Source organism: Otolemur garnettii, unplaced genomic scaffold (assembly GCF_000181295.1).
Source record: "Otolemur garnettii isolate 467f Iridium unplaced genomic scaffold, OtoGar3 scaffold00159, whole genome shotgun sequence".
NCBI lineage: Eukaryota > Metazoa > Chordata > Mammalia > Primates > Galagidae > Otolemur > Otolemur garnettii.
The window spans coordinates 3,701,075-3,724,220 of record NW_003852554.1 but is presented as its reverse complement, the minus strand read 5'-3'; the positions used below and the strand labels follow the sequence as shown (position 1 = coordinate 3,724,220).

General features: G+C 43.3%; 2 protein-coding genes across 6 annotated transcripts in view; both read right to left on the bottom strand.

Annotated features, from left to right (window-relative positions):
• The window catches only part of BEND5 (BEN domain containing 5), a 50,231-nt gene extending 49,442 nt beyond the window's left edge, over positions 1 to 789 (bottom strand). For 2 of the 4 annotated variants that reach the window (XM_012811471.1, XM_023519147.1), the window contains exon 1: positions 429 to 789. Coding sequence is in view for 1 of the 4 variants with exons in the window: in XM_003799935.2 (XP_003799983.1) it covers positions 429 to 654 (226 nt within the window). In the remaining 3 variants the exon portion in view is untranslated. The remainder of the gene's footprint in view (positions 1 to 428) is intronic. The other 2 variants (XM_003799935.2, XM_023519148.1) reach the window with 1 other exon arrangement.
• AGBL4 (ATP/GTP binding protein like 4) overlaps positions 1 to 23,146 on the bottom strand; it is a 1,282,996-nt gene that overhangs the window by 261,732 nt on the left and 998,118 nt on the right. The window lies entirely within an intron of this gene.

Sequence of the window (23,146 nt, the reverse complement as noted above, 5' to 3'; positions counted from 1 at the left end):
GGGAGAGAGACAGCTTGAGAAACTTAGGAGACAGAAAGGGGCAAAGAGGGAAAGAACGGGAAGAGAGGTAAGAAGGTGAAGAGAGGGAAATGACAGTACAAACATGCGGGGGAGAAAAGGAAAGTGCAGGTGGAGGAGAACACAAAGAATCAGAAAGAAGAGGACAGACTGACGAAGAGATGAGGACAGACTGACAGCGCGGGAGTGCTGGGGAGCGGGGAAAACAAAGACCATCTGGTCTTTTTAACTGGTCTGGACTCGCAGAGACACCCCTTCCCAAAAGAAAAGCCCAGGGAACAGGAGGAGGAGGCAGGAGCAAGCAGTGGCTCCCCTCCTCCCGGTCCCCTCCGCCCCAACGCCCGGCCCCTCCCCGGGTCCCGGCCCCCCGCCGCCAGCGTCCCACCTCCCCTCCCCGCCCGTTCGCTCACCTGCCAGCGCCAGGATCTGGGCCTTGTGGAGCAACAGCGCGCCCCAGTCGCGAGGGGCGCGCGGGGGGCTCTCCGGCCCGGCGCCCAGCTCCTCCGGGCCCCGGTACACGGCGTACACCTTCTGGTTGTCAAAATCCAGCCGCGAGCGGGGGCTGAAGTCGCGCACGCACGACACCGGCAGCGCGTAGCAGACGTTGTCCTCCAGGAACCGCACAAAGGCGTACATGGTGGGCGTCGGGGGCGGGCCCCGGTCGGCCGGTCGGCTCGCGGGGCGGGCGCGGAGGTGGGGACCCGGCGGGGGGCGCGAGCCGCGCGGCCGGGCTGGGGGGCGGGGGCGGCTTCCCGGGACCCAGGCTCCCCCCACTGTTATTGTTCCTGAAAGCACAGCTCTGCCAATCGGCTGCTCTCGCCTGGGCGCGGAATAGGGAGGGAGGGGGGAAAGGGGGACGCGGGGTGGTTGAGGGGGGTTTGGAAGCGCACCGCCACTCGCAAAGTCAGACCCGAGCAATCACAGCCGGAGCGCGATTCAGTGGGCAGGAGAAAGGGCTGAGAGATTCAATTGCAATAATAATAATAACAATCGCATTGCAGACCAAATGCGGGACTAAAAGTCGAGCTGCGGATGGGATTATTTTGTTTCCACAATCGCGCTGCTAAACAAATCGCGTTGCAACAAAACTGCACTGCAAAGGCGAGGAGAGTGAGCGAGAGGGAGAATGCCGGGTGAGGATGTGGGTGGGGGCAATCTTGTTTGAATCCCAACGTGTAAACTTGCACTTGCAAGTGAACAGAAGTTTGGAGTGTTTTAAATTTAGCCGCCCCCACCCATACCCCCCGCTTTTTCTTTTTCTTTTCTTTTTTTTTTTGCAAAACTGCCAGCTCCCGCTGTGGAGAGGGTCAGTCAGCCAGAAACATTCCCCCAGAGCTGCCAAACCAGTTTTGACCAGAACTGGGCTTATCTGGGATTTCCAGTCGGGCCAGCTGGAGGGGTTGTCAAAGGCTGCTCTCATCTGAGGGAGCAGTGGCCCCCTCTCCCCTACAGTCTTACTCCATTGAGGTACCCCCCTACAGCATGTCTGCCACTGGACTGGGACAAGTTGGCATGAAGCAGGGAGTGAAGGGACACCCTGGGGAAGGCAGGTCCAAGACCAGGTGTTTCTGCTCCAGGACCTGGAGCATCTTGAGGAGTTCAGGAATGGTACCCCCCGGAAAAACAGTCTTTGCTCTGTCTTCAGATAAAAGAAAGCCTGCAGGGGACAGGGTCCCACCAGAGAAGCTCTGAGCACCAGCCAAAGAGCACTGCCTGGGCTCTGCACTCATGGGAACCCTATCCCACAGCAGAGGGTGTCAGCACTCTCACAGGAGTGCCTTTGAGACGTGGACTTTGTGTCAAATACAGCTACTTATGTTCCCTTTCCCTAGCCCAGAACTGGCACTTGGCAGGAACTCAATAAATTTTGAGTGAAGAGTAATAATATATAAAAATTCACATTCACCCATCCATCCATTCATTCTTTTATTCAAGCAACCAACACTATCCATTGGATACATACTACATGCCAGATTCTGGGTTAAGCACTGGTAGTAGAGAGGCAGACACCTAGATTCCTGGGCCTTGCAGTATTAGAGCATCAGAACCTGACTCTCAGCTTTGGATTTCAGTGCCAAAATTATGTTACTGTGTGACTAACACATCTTCCCCTTCCTCCTAACCTTTGCAGTTTAATCTAGAAGGATTAAAAAAGTATAAGTAAATAAATGACATTACAGTGAGAAAAGTGTTCTCATGCAGAAATGTTAAAGGAGGTGGCAGACTCAACTTGATGTTATATATTAAAAAAAATTCATTGTAATCAACTCTACTCAATAAGAAAACCCAAAATAAATGCATCAAAATGTTAATAGTGATTCTCTTACTTTCTTAATGGTAGATTTTGTTCTTCCTTGTATTCGTTCATATTTTCCACAATAAAAATCAGAAAACCTTTAACATGAGATCAAAGCACTCTGCTCACATTTCATATCAGCTGTTCTGACGATGAAACAGATAAATCCACTCAACCCCAATTTTGTGCTAGGGAGTAAATTATATAGGCGAACCCCATCCACACATAGCTCCCAGATCCAAATGTCATATCAGATCAAGTTCCTTAAAGCAACCCACTCATATATGTGCCACCGAGTTGTTCCAGCAGATTTACTTTCATGATTATGATTTCTTCAGACTGATCTTAAGTGAGTTTTCATGTGAAGAATATATTCCTACGGTGGTCAAGGAGAAGTAATGTGTACCAAGACTGATAATTCCACAAGATGAATCCTGCAGAGTTGGCCGTGGTTAATCAAAGTCCATGAAGCTCAAGTTTACATTCGCAAAATAATTTCAAATGGTGCCGTGACCAGCCTTCTCTCTGCATCTAAATGGGGGTGACTCCAAAATATGTTGCCATTCTCATCTCTTACCACCTTCCCAACAGATACATAAGCTATTCGACATTTCCCAAGATAGCATTTTTTTAAGCAGGGTCCCAAGCCTTTGTGTGTGCTCTGCCCTCATCCTGGGAAGTTCTTCCTCCCCCCATGCATGGTAACCTCAATTTACCCCCCAAAATCAGCTCACACATCGTCATCTCCTTTATGAAGCCTCCCCCATCCACTCACACTCCTCCAGCACAGGCCATCTCTTTCCTCTATAGCATTTTGCCCTAGCCCTTTTAATCTCTGCTCACCAGAATAAGAGGTCTTTGAGGAGAAACAAGAGCTGAGCAACTTCAGCGCCCAGACACCTAGCACTGGGCTGGAGAGTAAATGTTCACAGGACAACTGTATTAAAGAAAGACACAGAAAACATGAATAACAAAACTCTTGCATGGTTTTTCTTAAAAGTTTGTTTCTCATTTTCAGAGTTAGAACTGAATTCCACCTCTGTCTTTCCCATTCCCAGGGACCAGAGGGCAGAGCACTGGTTCTACTCCTTGTAAAACAGAAACATTCAGGAACATAGTAAATGTCACTGCACCCTCAGGTTCAAACAAATTCTCTACCCAAGTCAGCGTAAATCATTCTCATAAGGGGGCAGTTCTATTTCCTAGGAACCCAGAAAGAAGACAAGAACAGATGAAAAAGAGGATGCCATCAGGGTAAATAAGGACTTGAATGCATTTTGCACTGTAGGTGCACAGACTGGATTCCACGTAGGCACAGGACCCTCAAAGAGACTTCTTGGGACAACAATAGAAAGACATCAGTTTCTGTTTCTTGTGTGTGTCTACTGACACAGCTTCGTGGAGAACTTACTCTGTGCTGAACTGTGTCTCCTTCAGCGTGGTAAAACTGAGTCAGAGTACCTCATCTTTGACACCATGGCCCCAGGCTTTATACATACCAGAAACTCAAGATGTTGATGATTCATTGATTGGCAAGAGAGGATAGGTCAAAAATACAGATTTCAGACTTAAAGAGGCAGTCAAAAACGTCAAGTTCCATCAAATCACTGTTGAATCCCCTCTTTAATATTCCTGCCAAATGGTCGTCTGAACACTTTTTATGCAGTTCTAATGTCAGGAAGTTTCCTGCCACCCCTTCACGTTTAGACACTACTAACTATTAGAAAGGTCTGTCTTATTTTCACTGAGGTAGAATCGTTTACCTTGTCGCTGCCATATAGTTTCACGGAGACTTGTTATCTGCCCTCCAGATTTGAAAAAATTTGGAATCCCATCTCCCCAGGTTCTTGTTTGTCTTATGCTCAGATATCTTCACTTTTCACTTTACCTTTCCTCAATGACCTGGTTTCGGTGATGATAATTGTGATAATTACTTCTCCTCCAGAGCTTAATGTAAATTGTGCTTGCCAGGCATTGTATATATAAGATCACAATCAGTTTCACACTGAATCTTGAAGTGCGTATTATTAATTCCATGAAAGTGGGTATCATTGACACCATGATAGAGCTGAGAAAACTGAGATTTATGGCAAAGTAGTTTGGTTCTAGGGACCCTGGAAGGCTCGTGGTCATACGTACAGTTTAGATGGTATGCTCTAGAAGCACCGTGAGGAAGGACTGGAGGGGACACACATCTGGGGAGAAGGAGGCCTATGATAAGGCTGACTGTCCTGTCTCACCCCTCTCTGACTCTTTTTCTGTGAGCCAAATGTACTTTCCCTCTCTTCCAAGTCATGTTAATGGAGCAGAAAATGTACACATCTGGGGCAGCTTTGCAACTGCGTCTACATTGCACTCTCCTGTTGAGTTTCGCAGAGCTTTGGGTTAATGTCAAGCTCCTTCAGTTTAGCCAGCTGAAGCATGTTCAGTGGCAGCAGTGGGACTTATGTTTCATATTACTGCATGGAATTCTCGATGTACTTTGCAAAACTATTTTAAGGAGACCTGGGTTCTGTAAATTTTTAAAGCAATTGGAGCGTGTCTTTTCAAACTCTCTGCTAATGATTGACCACATTTTTTTTCCTGATTTTGCCTTTTTTTTTCCTGTGATGTTTGATCCGACTTTTCAAGTCTCTGATTTTTACATTTTTAAAAGACTTTTCTTAAGAGTAGGTTTAGGTTCACAGCAAAATTAAGAGGAAGGTACAGAGATTGCCTATTCACGTCCTACCTCCCACACGTGCTTAGAGTCCTCATTACCAACACCTTCCAACCAGAATGGTACGTTTGTTTCAATTGATGAACCTGCATTGAAATATTATAATCATCCAAATCCACAGTTTACATTTGAGTTCACTTTTGGTGTTGTATATACTATAGGTTTGGACCAATATATAATGACATGTAGCAACCATTACAGTATCATAAGACAATATTCAAATCCTAAAATTTCTCTGTGCTCTACCTAGCCAATCCTCCCCATCAGCCCTAACCCCTGACAACCACTGATCTTTTACTGTCTCCATAGTTTTGCCTCTTCCAGAATGTCATATACTTGGACTCATATGTTATGTAGCCTTTTAAGGTTCTCTATGACATTTCTTGGCCTTTTAAATTTTTTTATTTTTCCAGTTTGCTCAGAAATAACTTGTTGTGCTGTGAGCTCAGGGCTATTGTCTTCTCAGGTTAATTCAAGGAAAGAATGTTGACACCTGGCCAGGAGGATGTGGAGCTGCTGGGCGGCCGTGGTAGGTAATACCCTGAGCTGAGTACTGACACCCCAAAGCTGGGGCATCAGCCAGCTCATCCATGTGTACTCCTGATCATGAATTCTGGGTGAATCCACTTGTGGAGTCTTGAGCAGAGGAAGAGAGCAGCAGTGGCAAAGGGGAAGGAAGGAAAGAGAGGAGCTGCATGTCAAGCACAGGCTCAAAGGCCAGTGAGCATCACCTGAATAATTTATCCAAGGGAGGCTTGGAGGGAATACAAACTTGTCATGTGAAGGTACAGCTTGGAGGGACAAGGGAACATGGCTATGGAATCAGACCAGAAGTTAAATCTTGACTTTATCATATCTTTGCTATGACTTTGGGCAAAACAGTTCACTTCCCCTGCGTCTCAGTTTTCTCACTGGTGAGAGTGTTGTGGGAATTAAAGCAGTACTTTTCCACCTCTCTGTGTATCAGGATCACCTGGGGAACTTAAAAAACTAGCCCATTCCCAGGTCCTATCCCCCGAGTTCCTGATTCGAATGGTCTGGGATGGAGCCTGGGCATTGATTTTTTTTTTTTTAATTCCCAGATTATTCTAACAGCTGACAAAGTTGAGTATCTCAGAGTTAGGAGATTTTAAGGTAATATGCCAGGCACATAGACAATTCTCAAGAAGTTGCAGATATTGTTTTCAGAGAAAATATATAGGGCTCCAAAATGTCTATATTACCTTGGGAAGGTTACTTAACCTCTCTGAGTTGTAATTTCTTCATCTGAAAAATGACATGTAAGTGTAAAAAGAAAATAGTATGTCTTAGATCTTAGATCTTAGATCTTAGATCTACATCCTGGTCGAATAAGTAAGGCCTGTCCTTACTAAGGGTGTGGCCTGAGGTGAGTATCTTAATTTCTCCAAGCATCGCTTCTCTCATGATAATATTAATACAACTTCATAGGGTTGTTATGAGGATTAAATCCATGTAAAGTGTCTGGCATTGTACCCGACGCATGGTGAGTCCTGAATAAATGCTAGTTGCTATTTTTGTTATTATCATTATTATTACTATAGTGTTTTTGTTATGAGAGCCCTTATTGCCATTCTGATACAGAGTAAGGTGCCCAATAAATTTGTAATACATTTTTAAGTCAAATTAAGTACAATATGTTTATACTGAATTATATTATATTGAACCATGATAATGATTACCCGACAAGTACCCTAAAATGCTTCTATCCAAACGCCATCCCCTTTAATGAAGATCCTGCTGTTACAGGTCACACTAACACAAGAAGCTTTCTGATTCCAAATGTTCAGGAGTCTCTGAGGCTTTGACAAAATCTGCAGCAAATTCTTCTGAAATACTATGTTTGGAACCATTCATTCTTTCAAACTTACCCTGTTGAGTATTTTCTTATAGAAGAAATAAAAACTTCTAAGCATTATATAAAATGTAACATGTAGAAGTGTTTATAGCAATCTGAAGCCTTGTGAATGTGCATCTTGGCTTAAAGTTCAGAATAAGCAGACCACACTAAAGTTCAACCAATCACGTCTCAGATATGTTATGAGCTCATGTGGGTCACACATGGGAGTTATTGGTCACACAGATGATCTGAATCCTGGCATTTTACTCTAGTAGTCCAACATATACTCTATGAAAGCAACACAAAGCAATGAATTCCCAGTGGTAAGAGACAAAAAGAAGTTTATGAATAGAGAGATTGTAAAAAGGGAAAAATATCTGAATAAGGTTAGAAAAAGAAACAGAAAGATCGGCCTACCTTGGAAAAATGCAACTTGCCCCCTGAAATTATAAATTTCAAGAATGATAAATTTAAATTAGGGGCCAAATAGTTTGAGAAGCTGCCTCTGGTTCCTCTTGTTAAACTAACTCATCTGTGATTTTGCAGGTGAAATGTTCTTCCCTGACTGGCTCCTCTCATTCCCCCTCCAGAGACTAGGTCCAGTTCCTGCTACATATTTCCATCAGAGGATATAATTACATATTTATTCTACATTTGTCCACGTCAGCCACTAGATCAAAGCCCCACTAGAGAGGGGGCCCTATCTGTTTTTTCACTTGTATCCTATCACCTTGCCTTGCACCTGAGAGCCCCTACATAACACTTGTTGAACCCCAGAGAAGAGAAAAGCTCTGGGAGTTAAGGAGGGAAGGTATACCAAGGGCCCCATTCTTCCCCTCTGAGTCTCACCTTCCTCTTGTGAATGTCTTGGTGTTTCCCTGCCTCCATGGTTGGCTCCCACAACCTAACTCAAACACCAATAAAAGCCCCATTCCTAGTTTTCCCTTAGCACCACTAGATAGATTAACACTCTCAAAATGTTTCTGTAAATATGAAAAGATAATGAAATGGAAATAATTATAGAGTGACGCACATAGGAGAAAATTAGTCAAGTTGACAGTCACACATGGTTGACATACACTAATGCCTATAATAATACATGTAATCTCTGAACCTCACTGACGTAGCCCATGGGTCTTCCAGCAAACAAGATGGTGATTCTGCCTCATTCTCCAAGGCTAGAGTTCTTTCTTTCCCTGCTGTTGGCTGTGAGTCACTGACTCTCTAAATCCCTACTTAGTTAAGGCGATCCTTGCCTAATTCCAGTCTTCAGATGATGGCAATATTTTGGGGGAGATAGTTGGGCAACCTTCCATCAAAGACAACATTTTAATTCTCTGGCTACCTCTGGTACCAACTCTGCTTATCCCAAGAACTTCATAGTTTAAAATCTCCGTCTTTCACAGGTCCTCATTGGGCTAGAGGAGTGGTTCTCAACCTTCTTAATGCTGCGGCCCTTTACTACAGTTCCTGTGGGTCGAGACCCACAGGTTGAGGACCACTGGGCTAGAGTGTACCGCATATTGTCACTCATACTAGGCTTTTTATTTTTTTTTGAGACAGAGTCTCACTTTGTTGCCTTCAGTAGAGTGCCAGCTATTTCCTTTTTTTTTTTTTTAAATAACTCTAGGCTACCATTTTGAGTCAAAGGCACAAGAGGGAACATTCACTCAGAGGGTAAAGTCATCTCAAAATTACACAGCAAACTGTGAACTCTGGACTCAGTACCCATAGCTCAGTGGTTAGGGTGCCAGCCACATACACTGGGGCTGGTGGGTTCGAACCTGGCCCAGGCCTGCTAAACAATGACAACTATAGCAAAAAATAGCTGGGAGTTGTGGCAGGTGCCTGTAGTCCCAGCTACTTGGGAGGCTGAGTCAAGAGAATAACTTAAGCCCAAGAATTTGAGGTTACTATGAGCCGTGATGCCACGGCACTCTACCAAGGGCAACATAGTGAGACTCTGTCTCAACACAACAAACAAACAAACAACAATAACAAAAACACTGTGATCTCTGATTTTCTTAAGAATGTCTCTTAATCACACCACAAATTCAATACAAAATTAGAGAAAAGGAATGAAAACAGAACTAACAATTATTTATTTCTGTGAAGGGAATTGTACTGACTGCTTTACATAATAGTTCTTTCAATCTTTTCAAAACACTCCATAAAATCAGTATGATTACTTTCTTTGCTTTTTTGGTGAGGAAACTAAGCTTAGAGAGGTGATAGAAGTTGTTTATAGTGGAGATAATTTGAACCTAGGTTTTTTTGATCCAAAGCCTGGGTTTTGATGGTTATTTTGATATAGGCCTTGCCTTGGAATTTCCTAAGGCAACAAGAAGCTGAACTGACTATGAGATTTACTACTTGCTCCTCTTTTTCTAGAGGCTTGAAGCCCCAGTTGGAAATCTGAGAACTAGACCTCATGGGAAAGCCCAGTATCTATCATTCCAAGCATTCATAGCTTGAGCAGCTAATAATTCTAATACAAAGAACATGAGTATATTTGTAAATACTGAGTATCTGATTACATTATTGGGAGTTTCTTAATTCATGGCCTCCTTATGCCAGAGATTGAATTTCTCAAATTTTCTGAGATTACCCAGGGCTCAAGAACATTTCTACTGTCTTAGATCCTCTGTTAATGGCTGGGGAGTTGGGACCTGCTGATAATCACCTGTTACTGCAGGGATGGGGTGGAAGATTCTCTGAGCCAAAAAAAGAGAATATCAGATAAAATTATAATCCCCCTTCATCTCCTACAAAGAAGTTTTATTTCTGTGTTATTGGTTAGAAGAGTAAGAATAGGAGTAATAGCAGCAAACCTTTGTGGAATCCTTGCCTTGTGCCAGGCTTCCCATACATTTCTCATTTAATTCTCAAAACATTCCTGGGAAGTCGGTACCATGATTAACCTCATTTTAAAATTGAGGAAATAAGATGTAGGGATGTTAGGTAACTTGCACAAGGTCAAACCAGAATAAATGGTAGAGTCAGGATTCAAACCCAAACCATTCGACTCTAGGGCCCCCACCATGGACTTCTACCCCAATTCTGGCTCCTGCTCAGTCTGACTCTTACTTCATTAAGAGAATTTGTGCCCTTCTGTATATGATGGGGAGATAATGAAGCATTCATCCTCAAAGGATCATAAGTTGGTTCTCCAGGGATATCCAGACCACTTGGATTGGTCCAGTTGAGACTCTGGCAGACACTATTATCCAGCTGTCCCCAGAGCACCCTGGAATCCATTGATATTTTCATCCTTTGTTGTGGTGGGCAAGAGTCACTAGCTCTAATCTATAGTGTAAAGAAGGCTTTCTTTTATTTACTCATAGAAATATTTTATATTTAGTTTCTTTATTTAGTAGCACAAATAGCTACTAATGCCAACCAAAGTAAAAATAAATCTTTAACCTTTAAGTTCTTCTATCACGATGGGAAAATAACTCATATATACAACATACCACACATTTTCCTTTGATAGTTCTTTTTCATACATTCTTTTAGTGATAGTGGAGGACGTATGGGGTGCAGAATATGAAATCCCTATCTCGCCTTTTTTATTAATCAGCACACCTCTGTTATCATAGAAGAGAAATGGCAGGAGTGGAGAAATGATAATCAGTTAAGTATGAGGCTTCTTCTACTACATAGGATGGACTGGAGAAAGATGCACTTGGATATGTGGGACTCTGGCTGAAGGGGCCAGGGAGAAGTTTATCTCATCTGATAGGCAGAGTAACTGAAAAGGACCCTACCTCCCACCATGCTAACATGTCCTGCCACATTGTCGGGCCATTGAATGGGCTCTGGTCACTGGCTCCAGGTGCCATTCTGAGAAGTAGCATGGCACGGAAGAGGTATAAAGCATTGTGACTAGAGACAAGTACAGGCTTTGAACTCAGATGTGGGTGTAATTACTGCTCCGTCACCAAGGTACTGTGGGACCTCAGGAAAATCTCTGACTCTCAGGTTTTTTAACTGTCAAATAGATTCTTCCAAGGCTGTCATTAATGTCTCACTGAGGCAGTTCACATAAAGTGCTTGGCAGGCATGGTGCCTCTCACACGGTAGGTTCCCAAAACCATCAGTTGCTCTTTTCATTCTTATCTTCTGAGAGACTCTCTATTACTTTTTTTTCTTTGAGACAGTCTCACTTTGTCACTCTCTGTAGAGTGCAATGGTATCACAACTCGCAGCAACCTCAAACTCTTGGGCTTAAGCAATCCTCTTGCCTCTGTCTCCCAAGAAGTTTGGACTATAGGTGCCCACCACAACACCCAGCTATTTTTAGAAACAGGGTCTTGCTCTTGCTCAGGCTGGTCTCTAACTCCTGAGCTCAGGTGATCCCCCTGCCTCCACCTTCCAGAGTGCTAGGATTACAGACGTAATCCTAGCCAGCGTGTCTGGCCTTTTTACTCTTTTCTTTCAGGAGGTGACTGGGTAATGACAATGATTAATTCCCTAGGAGTCAGTTCATTTCGGGTGAAGTATCATTTCCCCTCTCCCTGAAGGCTGAGCAATATTACTACCGATACACTACCCCCATCCCTTGCTGCCCAGTGAGGACAGGTTGCCTTGCTTAAGAAATCCGAAATCTTAGTAAGATCTGTACTTTTATAAGTTTCAGGATGTAAGCTGAGTTTGGGTTTTATTGCCTGCTTTTAAAATCATGTTCAGATTTTGTATATTTAAAACATGCCTTTGGAATTGTGAAACAAAGTGTTCTCAATCATAAAAAAAGGATGAATTATGTTATGCCTTTCTGTTTCCATTTCTGGGTTCTCTTCTTTTCTCCTTGCCTGAATTTTTCTGTGATGCTCTGCCTTATGTCCTGACTCATCTGGGACACTAACTGAAAATTTGGGGAAGATTCTCAACCCCTGTATGATTGTCTTAATTGTTCACTCATTCACTCACTCTTGCACTAATTGTTGAGGGCTCATTATATGCTTAATACTTGATGTATAGTAGACCACAAGACAGAATGAGTTTTCTTGTCTATAAAATGAGAAATGAAACTTATTTTTTAGGATTACTAAGAGTAACAAATGAGATAATATATTTAAAAGAGAAAAAGAGGTGAAGAAGAAGACTAAAATTTATGGAGACCCTCACTCTGCCCCTGGTAATGCTATGTGCTTGTTATTAGTAACATTGGTAAGTGATGGCTATTACCCCTATTTTACAGATGCGTCCACTGAGGTTCAGGGGGAAAGTGAGAACCTAAATTATGCACTGTATTCAAACCTAATATGAATTCCATGTGGTACCTACTCTGAAACATTGCCTTCAGTGGTCCCTGGCACAGTGCTTATCATTCAGTAGGTCTGTTAATTCCCAACACCAACTCTATGCAGAATCTGGGAGATTGTACTCCTCTTGCTGCTAACTGATATACCTGATAGCACCACATGTGGTTTAGATAGAAAATCCAAATCCAAATCCTGTTGCCTGGTTCCTTAGGATGCAAAGAAGACTCATGAAAGGAAAGGGAGGGAAACATATATGTAAGGCTAAATAACTTCGGGTCATCAAGGAAGAACTATGAGGTCCTCTGGCAGCCAGATTCACCAGCTCAGGACACGGTTGGGACATGAATTCTTGGCAAAAAGAACAATGTCTTTCCCAAGCCAACCCATCTTTGCTGCTGTGACCTTTAAAGATGAAATTGTTCTAAACTCTCTACCCCTCTGACACTCGTCACTCCCCAGGTGGAGGCAGACCTCAACTGGATAAACAAGGTATATTTTTCCACTTGCGATGCTCAATGTCTATCCAAGGAAGAGAGAGGCTGCCAGAAAATGTTCACTTAGGACCTGCACATTTTCAAGAAGCTGAAAGCAGAGAAGGAAGTGAAATCACTGTGCTTACATTTGGCAAGGGCCCTGCAAAATTGCCCCCAAGCAAAACAATCTGGACCCATGCACCCTTTTCTCTTCCATCTCTCTGTTTGTATAGGTCACAGTCAGAGTACATAACAGATTTACCAACATAAGAGCCAGACAAAGACTGTCCATGTGTTTTTAACTTTATGAGCTAAATCCTTCTCTTTTGTATCAAGGAAAGAATGGGTCATGCCAGAGAGTGCTTACTGCCACTGAGAAAACTTGTGAGGATTACCAGAATGAAAAAGACAGACATGGAAGAAGCAAAGCAGAGCTTTGCATGCAAAAAAGGGAAAAATTAAAAAAAAATCCTTTCCTTGGCATAGAGAAATTTCATCCTGAAGGTTCTTTTTTTCCCCTTTTCTTGGCAATGTAATAAACACCTTAAAATAGAGTTATGAAACAGAAACAGATTCTAGAGAAGAAGGAAACCAAGACTAGTGAACACAGAGAACTTATAACCCAAACCTTTCATTCTAAAGATAAAGAAACAGCCAGAAGGACAATGATTTTCTCAAAGTCAAAGAATTTGTAATTGACTGCTATGGTCTGAATGTATCCCCCAAAGTTCATGGTTAGAAACTCAATCCCCAATGCAACAGTGTTGAGAAGTGGGACCTTTAAGAGGTGATTAGGTCATGAGGGCCCTGCCTTGTTGAATGAATTAATGCTGTTTTCATGAGAGTAGGTTCATTATAACAGCAATTCTGGCCTTCTTCTCATGTCTCATGCTCTCTCACCCTGCCTTCTGCTGTGTTTTGATGCAGCAAGAAGGTCCTCACCAGATGCAGCCTCTTGATCTTGGACTTCCCAGTCTCCAGAACCATGAGCCAAATAAACTCCTATTATTTATAAGTCATCTGATCTGCAGTATTCTGTTACAGCAACACAAAATGAACTAATACATCGATCAAACTGACATCGGAGCCCATCTTCCAGGGACCATTTCTCTGCCTTACATTGTCCTGCTTTCTCTTGATTATAGGGAAAAGCCTTCAGTTAGAGGTATTCCTATTCAACTAAGCGCATTAGCTTACCTAGTCTTAGAGAAACATATATTTTCAAGATTTAGCATTGGAGGAAGCCTCTTTTGGCTGGGGAGATGGGAGTGGGCTGAAAGGACCTACTAATTCTTTCCCCTTAAGTACTACCTCCCTGTGGAGCCCATCTCTAATCCTGCTGCCATTTTCATGGTAGTGCCCCTCGACATCTGGCACTACCCTCCAGGCCCCGCCCCCATGAAGGGGTGCTACTGATTCTCTTACGCTTGGGCCAAAGCATGAACTCAACCTGTTTGGAGAGGTTACCCTAATAAGCATAGCTGGGGTAGCCTGGACTTACAAAGAGACTTCACTAAAACAAAGGTAAAAGAAAAGGCAGTATGATGTAGGGGAGTGATCTGAGTTTTGAAATCAGGCAAACCCGAGTTTAAGAGTCTGCTCTACAGTCCATTAGCTGTGCATATCTGAGTAAGTCACTTGACTTGTTTGGTTTCCTCATCTGTTGGGTATGAAGTCACCTCCCAGGGCACTTGACAAAATTATATGATTATACAGAGAACATCTAGTTCAGATCTTTGCACATATTAGGTATTCATGCTTATAAAACATAAAAAGGTTTGATTTAGAAAGCACAGGTTGGGCAGTGCCTGTGGCTCAAAGGAGTAGGGGTGGTGGGTTCAAACCCAGCCACCCCATATGCCAGGGGTGGTGGGTTCAAACCAGCCCTGGCCAAAAACTGCAAAATAAATAAAAATAAAGAAAGAAAGAAAGAAAGAAAGAAAGAAATAGAAATCACAGGTTTATGGTCAGTCATTCAAAAAATATCTCCTGAGCCACCTTCTCTGAGCCAGGCCCTGTATTAAGTGTTGAGACAGAGACAAACAACAAATGGTCCACGCCCTGAAGAAAACAATACTTTCATGGGTGTTAAGGGTTGAACTGTCACCCCCCCCAAAAGGTATCTTAAAGTCCTAACCCCCAGAATCTGCAAAATAGGGTCTTTGCAGATATAATCAAAGTAAGAGGAGGTTATTATGGTGGACCCTAATTCAATGTGACTGATGTCCTCATAAGAAGAGAAAATGTCATGTGAAGACAGAGGCAGAAATCAAGAGTAATGCAGCTGAAAGCAAGCTAAGGAACACCAAGGGGACAGTGGCTACCACCAGAAACTAGGAGAAGGAAGGACTCTACTAAAAGTCTCAGGGAGCATGGCTCTGCTGACACCTTGATTTTTGGACTTCCAACTTCTAGAAAAGTGAGAAAATTTAAGCCACCCAGTTTGTGGTAGTCCTAGGAAACCAATGGGAGATCCGTGAGGGAACAAATGCAATAATTACAACAGAAGGAGCAATGTAACACTTACTGAGTTCCCTGAGCTGAGCCTGTTACATTTATTACATTGTGTAAGCCAGGAGGGTTTCTTGTGAATCTCAGTGGCAATGGATACACGCACAAGTACAGGTAGTTTACCCAGGAAAAGGACATGCTATGTTTGCCTGAGGAAGGCAGAGAAGGTTCCCCAGAGAGGATAGTTGGAGTTGGCAGCTGAAGGATGAAGTAGACACTCAGCAGGAATGGGCGGGTGTGGAAGAGAAGATACCATTTGGATTAGAGCCTCATGTGTGCAGAAGCAGAAGAGTATGAATTAGTTTTAAAATTTTAGGAAACTACAAATATTTAAGCATTACTGGTGCTGATATTCATCAGCCTTCTAGACACCATTCTTCACCCTGATGTCCCATAGACTTCTACTCAAAAATCCCCAAGTTGAACTAGACTCTTCTTGCTACCCCCAATCTATTCTACCCATTCTCCGTTTGCTTTCTCTGCCTTGATGAATGGTCCATCACACACACACATCTAGCTTAGCTAGAAGAGTGCCAGCATACTCAACTCTTGGAAATTGACTTCCTTTTTGTCACTGGGTTAAACAATCTTTTCTGAGCTTTACTATCTCTGATTGTGATGGATTCCCACTTGGCACAAGCTTGCAGCTCTCCAGCTGTGTCTTTCAGCCATATTCCTTCCAGCCAAGCCTCTCTGCCAGATAATTAATGATCTGTAAACAAATACTTAATTGTATGAGGGGAGCATATATTTAAAGGAACTTTGTGATAAAGCAAAGTTTCCTTTTTATCACATGAAATACATCTCCCTCACCAGCTCTTCCCCCACTCTTCAATTTAACAGTTAATCTGGATTTTCATTTCACATATTCAGTCTAAAGCTGTCTTATAGCAGGGACCTCAAAACAAACAAATCTGCCCAAGAGACAGATGATATTGTCCTGAGGTTCATCTATGGCAGGTGCTTCCTGAAATACCTTTCTCTTCTCTCTAAGTCAGTGGTTCTCAACCTGTGGGTTGCGACCCACAGGAACTGTATTAAAGGGTCGTGGTATTAGGAAGGTTGAGAACCACTGCTCTAAGTCCTGCCCCTTTGGCACTCAGATTCAAGTCTTGGGCACCTGCTGGGAGAAAGAAAATTTTAGCTCCAGGTAAGCAGGGAGAAGAAATGTCTTAATATATACCTGGCTCTTTCATTTATGTTCTCTCATTTTACTTCTCACTACACCCTCATCAACTGCTTGCTATCCCTTGTTAAATAAGAAAGTAAAGTTACCTTATGCAAGCTAGCCATAGCTTATAAGGGGGAACGCCTAATCTTGAAGGGGGTGCATGAGTTAAACACAGTGAGATTATTATCTCTAAGCACACTGGTTCAAGCTGTTTAGGTCATCAAGTTAGGCTTATTGCGTTTTCAAAGTGGATATAAAGTCATCATCCTAGCCGTGCTGATTTCCCAAGACTGGGCTGGCACACTAGTGTTGGTGGGCAAAAAGCCACAGTGGAAACTTTTCTCTTTGCTTCTTGGGCTGGGAGCCAGGAGCAGGCACTGTTGGGGGAGGGGCCCATCCAGCCACATAGGCCCTTCAGAGAGGAAGCACCTTGGCCCGAATCTGAAATCGAGCCCTCTCTAGGGAGTTTGAAAAAGTGGTTTTTGTGCAGTTCTTAATAGCCCAGCAGTTTTAGAAAGAGGAAGCACAGCAACAGTTTTAGAATAGTTAGTGGGGTGCAACAAACCCCAAGGACTGAATCCACGGGAATATTCTCCCTGCTCGTTTGTTTCAGAAAACATTTAGTGATCATGGAACACCTGCCTTGTGCCAGGTCCCGTGCTCTCTCCTGGGTCTTTGGGCTCTCCCTGTTGGAGACTCTTTTCCTGTCTTCACTTACATGTGCTCAAGTCTTCCCCAGCCACCTTGAAACCCCCACTCATTCCTCCTTCTCCCTTAATAGTTTCTTCTTGCCTCCTCTTCACAAGTAGAACATTTTGAAAGAAAGTGCTGCCCACACTTAATATCAGCGTCTGCTCACCTCTTATTCTCTCTTCAATTCCACTGCAACCTGGCCTTTCCCTCTAATAATCCAGCTCTTCAAGGTCACCAATGACCTAGTGATTCAAGGACACTTTCCTTGGTTGGTCTGCATCCACACTATTGATCTGGCCTTTTTTCCAGAAACCTTTTTTCCTCTTTGCTTCAATGATCTTGAGTTCCTTCCTACCTCTTTGATAATCTTCAGTGTCCATGAAGGGTCCTCTTCCTCGACTACCATTTGAGATGGAAGTATTGCTCAGAATTTTGCCCCAGGTCCTCTGGACTTTTCCTTCTGTGTACTCATACACCTAATGGAGAATGCTGTCCTCCACTCTGGCTAACACATGTATGCGGCTGCTTACTAGACATCTGGATTTTGACATCTGGTCTAACTGGTATCTCAAATATTTCAAATGCATCTCTTCAAACCTTTCTCCCCGATCCTGCTTCTCCGCAAATGTTTTCTATTTTAGTAAAAAGCACGATCATCCATCCAAAGATCAGGTTAGAAACATGTGAGTCATTCTTGCCTGTCCCTGTCCTCTCACCTCTTAGTCATCAACTCCCATGGGTTCTGCACCATATATAACTTTCAAATATATTTCTCATCTTCTCCACTATATCCTAGTTTAATGTGTATTTCTTTGCTCTTAATCTTACACCCCACCCCAAATGCATTCTTCAAACCAGAATGATCATCCTCAAATGCAAATTTGATCATGTTACTTCTCAAACAAGACTTTCCATAGGCTTTTCATGTATCTCAAGATAAAATCCGACAAGATTTAAATTCTGCATGGTTATTCCCTAGCGCCTGTCTGGGATCAACTCATGCAACATATTCCTTTATTCTCTTTTCTTCAGCCAAACTTGCCTTCATCTTGTTTGTTTCTTTTTCCTTTTCCTACCCTTCTCCTCACCACCCCTTCTTTTCCTTATACTTCTTATTTTGAAATAATTCTAGATTCACACATAGTTGTAAGAATAAGCCTGAGAGGTACCCCAGTGGTAACATCCTGCATACCAAAGTATAATATCACACCTAGAAAGTTTACATTGTACAATCCATTGGCCTTATTCGTATTTCACTGGTTTTACATGTATTCACTTGTGTACATGCGTATATTTAGGTCTACACAATTTTATCCCAGGGTGATATTCAGGTGACCACCTCTACCATCAAGATACAGAACAATCCCATCACAAGGGTCATGCTGGCCTTCTTGTGGTACCTCAGTGAGCCAACTTCCTTTTATCTGTAGGTTGTTGTATAAGCTATTTCTTCTACTTATAACATTTTCCCCTAATGCCATTAATTTGTCCAATTACTATTTCTCATTTAGGCCTCAAATTAAATATTAATTCCTCAAAAAGACTTTCTCTGACCCTACACTTGGTTAGGACCCTTACTCTCTGTTCCATTAGCACCCTGCACGCCTCTTCTACCATCACAGCAGCTGATTTCTCATCCCTGGACAGATCTTAACCTTCCTGAAGGCACAGGTGCTGTATGTGGCTTGTTCACTTCCATAGCTCTGATACCTAGCACAGTATCTACAGTGAGGGAATTTCTTAATTAAAACAGGTAGGAATAATAAGTTAATAAAGAACTGATGAGTCTGGTGGAGCTCCTTCCCTTTGGAAGCTCCTAGTTATGAAACAGGCAACTGTGAAACAGTAAATTGAATCGGTATTATCTTGGAAACAGCACCAGAGGTTGCGGGGATGTGAAGTATTCCTTTTCTTCCCAGCTTTCAGACTTGGGCACAGCCAGGCCCAGAAGAATTCTCAAGTCCTCATGTTCATGTGCCCAGCACCTTCAGCACAGTTTGGCACATCAGCAAACTGGAGCAAGTATTATGGTAATGAGTCTAAAGACATGATTTCAAAGACCTCAGCTGGAAATTTTATCCCCACCATAACCACAGACTGAGAGCAATCTTGGTTATAGACTAAGGCCTGACATGAGCCACACGATGAGCCCTGATCCTAGCCACATAATGGCTCTTATCCCAGCACAGATCTTGACACTATCCAACAATGTGTTCAGAAGGAGAACAGGTAAGCTAATGGCAAACCTCCATTAAAGGGCAGGCTGCTCGGACACCAGGGAACCAGAACCCAAAGCACATGTCCTCCTAGGGAGTCAATGACAGAAACATCCACTTTCTATCCTAACATGAAAAATACAATTATTGAGTCTTGAAGAGTTAAAGGTGGAAGGGTCTTTAAAGTTATTATGTCCCCTTATATCACTTTTTATAGTGCAGAGAATGGAAACTCAGCTTACAGCATATAGGAGTATAAATGTTAACATTTAATATCTAACTTTAGAGCCAAAAACCCATGCTCCTATTCTAAATCCTCCCTAATTGATTTTACCAAAACATAACTGACCTTTGACTTGGAAAAATCAAACTAAAGATTTCTCCTGGCCTCCAACTGGTGCTATCTAACATACTCTTCCCCCACCAGCCAGAGTGACCTATTTAAAGCACAAAACTGACCCTGTTAATCTCTTGCTTAAAGCCCTTCAATGGCTCCCTATCAACTTCAGGATGGAGTCCAGCTCCTTCGTCTCCAGATCCAACAGAGCCCTGCCTCCTCTCTAGCCTTCTCTCTTGCCTCTGCTGCTATTCTACTTTACTGAGCACACCAGGTTGAAGCTGGGCCCTTTCCCAGAATGGATTTCTCGCCAAACTTTCCCTGGCTCTTTCTTAACCTTCAAGATTCACCCCAGCCATTATCTCTTCCAGAGAGCCTTCCTGGAACTCTTAGATTGGAACCCTGCCTCATCTATATGGCTATCCCTGGTATGTCACTTAGAACCTTCAACTGGAAAAGACTTATTTCTGTGTCTGTGCTTCTGGAGGACAGGACTGCATCTTAATCATTCTTCCCCACCTCAGTGCCCAGCACAGGACCTGGTACATTGGAAGCACTCAGTGAATTCCAATGGAAAAAGAGAACAATTCTATGATTACCATTCCCTAGGTGTTAACTGTATGCACCAGGCAGCAAGCAAGGTGCTTCACACGCATCATGCCGTTTCATTCTCCTAGTAGCACTGGGACTACTCAGCCTGCTTAACAAGACCCTCCCACCCAGAGTGGCCCACTGAGCCTCCAACACCTATGCTTCCAGGGGCCTCCAGCTGCAGCCCAGCTGGCTGTGAATACTTATCTATGAGTTGTTGTGGCTCACACATTAAATATACAAACACTAACGAAGCTGATGAGCAAAATAAAAGATCCATACATGATTTTTGTAATATCAACTACCATAGATATGCATCCATAACCAGCTGTGGGTTGTGGTAGGACACCCCTGGGGCCCCCATCCCTGGTCCCCCCTTTTATTCCAACCTATGGCCTATGACTCTTGCCTTCTACACTTTTGCTTCATTCCTGAACTTGCCTTTCTACCTGACCCATTCAGGTGGGATCCAGAGTCAAAATCTCTGCCTGTTGTTCTGTTTCACATCTATCCTAGACCACTGACTCTCACCCTCAGCAGCAATCTCTGCAGTCTGCATGCTTAACCTGCTCCAGGCCAAAGGACAGCCCAGGCTCCAGACCCCCAGTGCCAACCCCACACTCCAAGTCCTTGAGTAGCTGAGAGGAAAGAGCAAATTAAAGTAGACTTGATCATACCACTGTTCAGGTGAAGGCAAGGAAGCTTAATCAAGTTTAAAAAACGTGCCCAAGGTCACATGGCTCAGCTTCTGCCTAATGCTGAGACCCAGATGTAGTTTCTCCTCTTCTGTGGGGGACACACCCTGTCTTGTTTCAGACAGCTCTTGAAGGCCCACCTATTTGTCTAAGTTGCATGTTGGCTATGAGCTCCCCAGGCAGGGATTCTTACCCAGCACATCCCCGTGGTCCAGCCCAGGTCTGGCACAGATCAGAGCCTTGGGAAAGGCAAGGTAAAGGGATGAATGAGCATCAAGCTCAAGTTCATACCAATCTCCCTCTGGCTTCAGTGGACGTTCTGCCTTTCTTCTACCATTGTTGCCAAAGATACTTAGAACCCTCTTTTCATTAGTTTTGGCACCAAAGAAACAAAGCTGTCAAATGCACTTTCTTGTCATCTTTTCTTTGTAATTGATACTAAATTCCCCAGTAAAGAAACACACATCCTTAACATCTTAAGGAAAGCTAGTGATGGTATAGTTGTTTAAACAAAGGAAATGTGAAATCGTGGATAAAGTATAGGTCTCTACGTCACCAAGCTTTAAGGCAAAATTTTCAGAAGCTATGAAGAGAAAGTACTTTGGTATTAGACAAAATTGGGTTAAAATCCTGGCTCTGCCTCTCAGAAGCTGTGAACCCTGGGAAAGAAACCTGAGAATCATCCTTATCCATTCTAGCCAGTCTTTCAACAAGTCTTGTGAAATTCACTATCTAAATGGTTCCTTAATCTCTGTTTCAATTGTGAGCTAGTGACAATTGGTGGTTAAGTACTTAGGCTCTTCACCTGGACTTGAATCCCAGGCATCTGACTTATTATGTCACTTTGAGTAATTAACCTCTCAATGTCTCAGTTTCCTCAACTGTAAAATGGGGATTAAAAACCTTAGGTTGTTAACAAGATTCAGTGAAATAATCCCCCAAAGTGGCAGCATACTTCTTGCCCCGGAGTGGAGCTTGTAAGCATCAGTCTATTATTTCTTATTGATCCCTTTGTTTAGGCCATTATCATCTGCAACTCCATACTACCAACCATACCCCCTCTCGACCTCACCAACCCATGACCATCTCTGCGAGGTCTCCTGCCCGGTTTTTTCCCTCCAACACCTTTTCTCTAGTCCATTTTCTGTACCATAACTAAAAGCATTATTTCTAAGAGGCAGATAAGACTATATGGTTTCCAGAGAGAAGCCCTGTACTGGTGTCCTATTACAGGGTTGTCCGTATGTACAGCATGAGCTTCCTAGCTTTAACAGGGTCCCTGCATATCTCCCAGTGATCCTGAGAGTGAAGTTTTACACCCCCTCCCCATTTTACTGCCTTGGAGTGTTTGAGTAAGTGTTCTAAGGTCTTCCAGTTAGTCACTGGTCTAGCTGGGATTTGTACCCAAGTCTTCTGAGTTCAGAGCCTGTGCTCTGTTCATTGGCCCACACTGCTTACTCCCACCCACTCTGACCATCCACAACTGAAAATAGAAGCAGTGTCTGATAAACAGGAAAGGAATGGCATATCAGGTGAGAAGGAGGTGCTGGAGGGAGAGAGCCTGGTGGGCTACAGGGCTGGAGGTCCAGGGGATGCTTCCTGGAGGATTTGGGGTTCTAAGGGCCTGGAGGAACAGGGGAGAAATGATGACACTGGAAAGAAAACTGAAGTGATTTCAGAATGGGGAGGTGAAGTGAGGTTCAAGTCTGCGTGGACACAGCGCTGCAGGTGAAACTTTCTTCTTCCCTAGCACTGGCAAAATCACTGGAAGCTCAGAGGTTCTCTTCCAGATTTCAGTTGCTGTTTAGAGTGAATGGAAGAACCATGTTAAGTTTCAAGGCCTGTCAGATCCTCTTTAATGGACAGAGATTAACAAACTCTGGTTAGAGAGGGGAGAAGAGTCGCTCCCTCTTGAATTCCTCCTCACACGGTCTTATTAGTAGTGATGCCCAGGATGTAGGGATGCTACCCAAATATCCATCCAGTGGCTCGGCACATCTTCCCAGACGCCTGCTGCACTCCAGATCCCATGCTGAAGATGCAGAAAGCAGAGGTGGTTCTTGGACTCAAAGTACTCATGATTTAGTGGGCAGAATATCTCCTATACAATGACAGCGCTATGTGAAAAGTTCTCTGGGGTCTAGGGTAGAAGTGCTTGGGGAAGTTTTCTTAGGAATGATAGCTAAGCAAAGTTTGGCGAAATTCTTTTCACCAAAAGAATTACCTACGTTCATTTCAAAAGGCAGGTTTGGGTTATTGCTTTTTGTTATTGTGACTATAGAACACTGTGCTCTTGCTTAATGT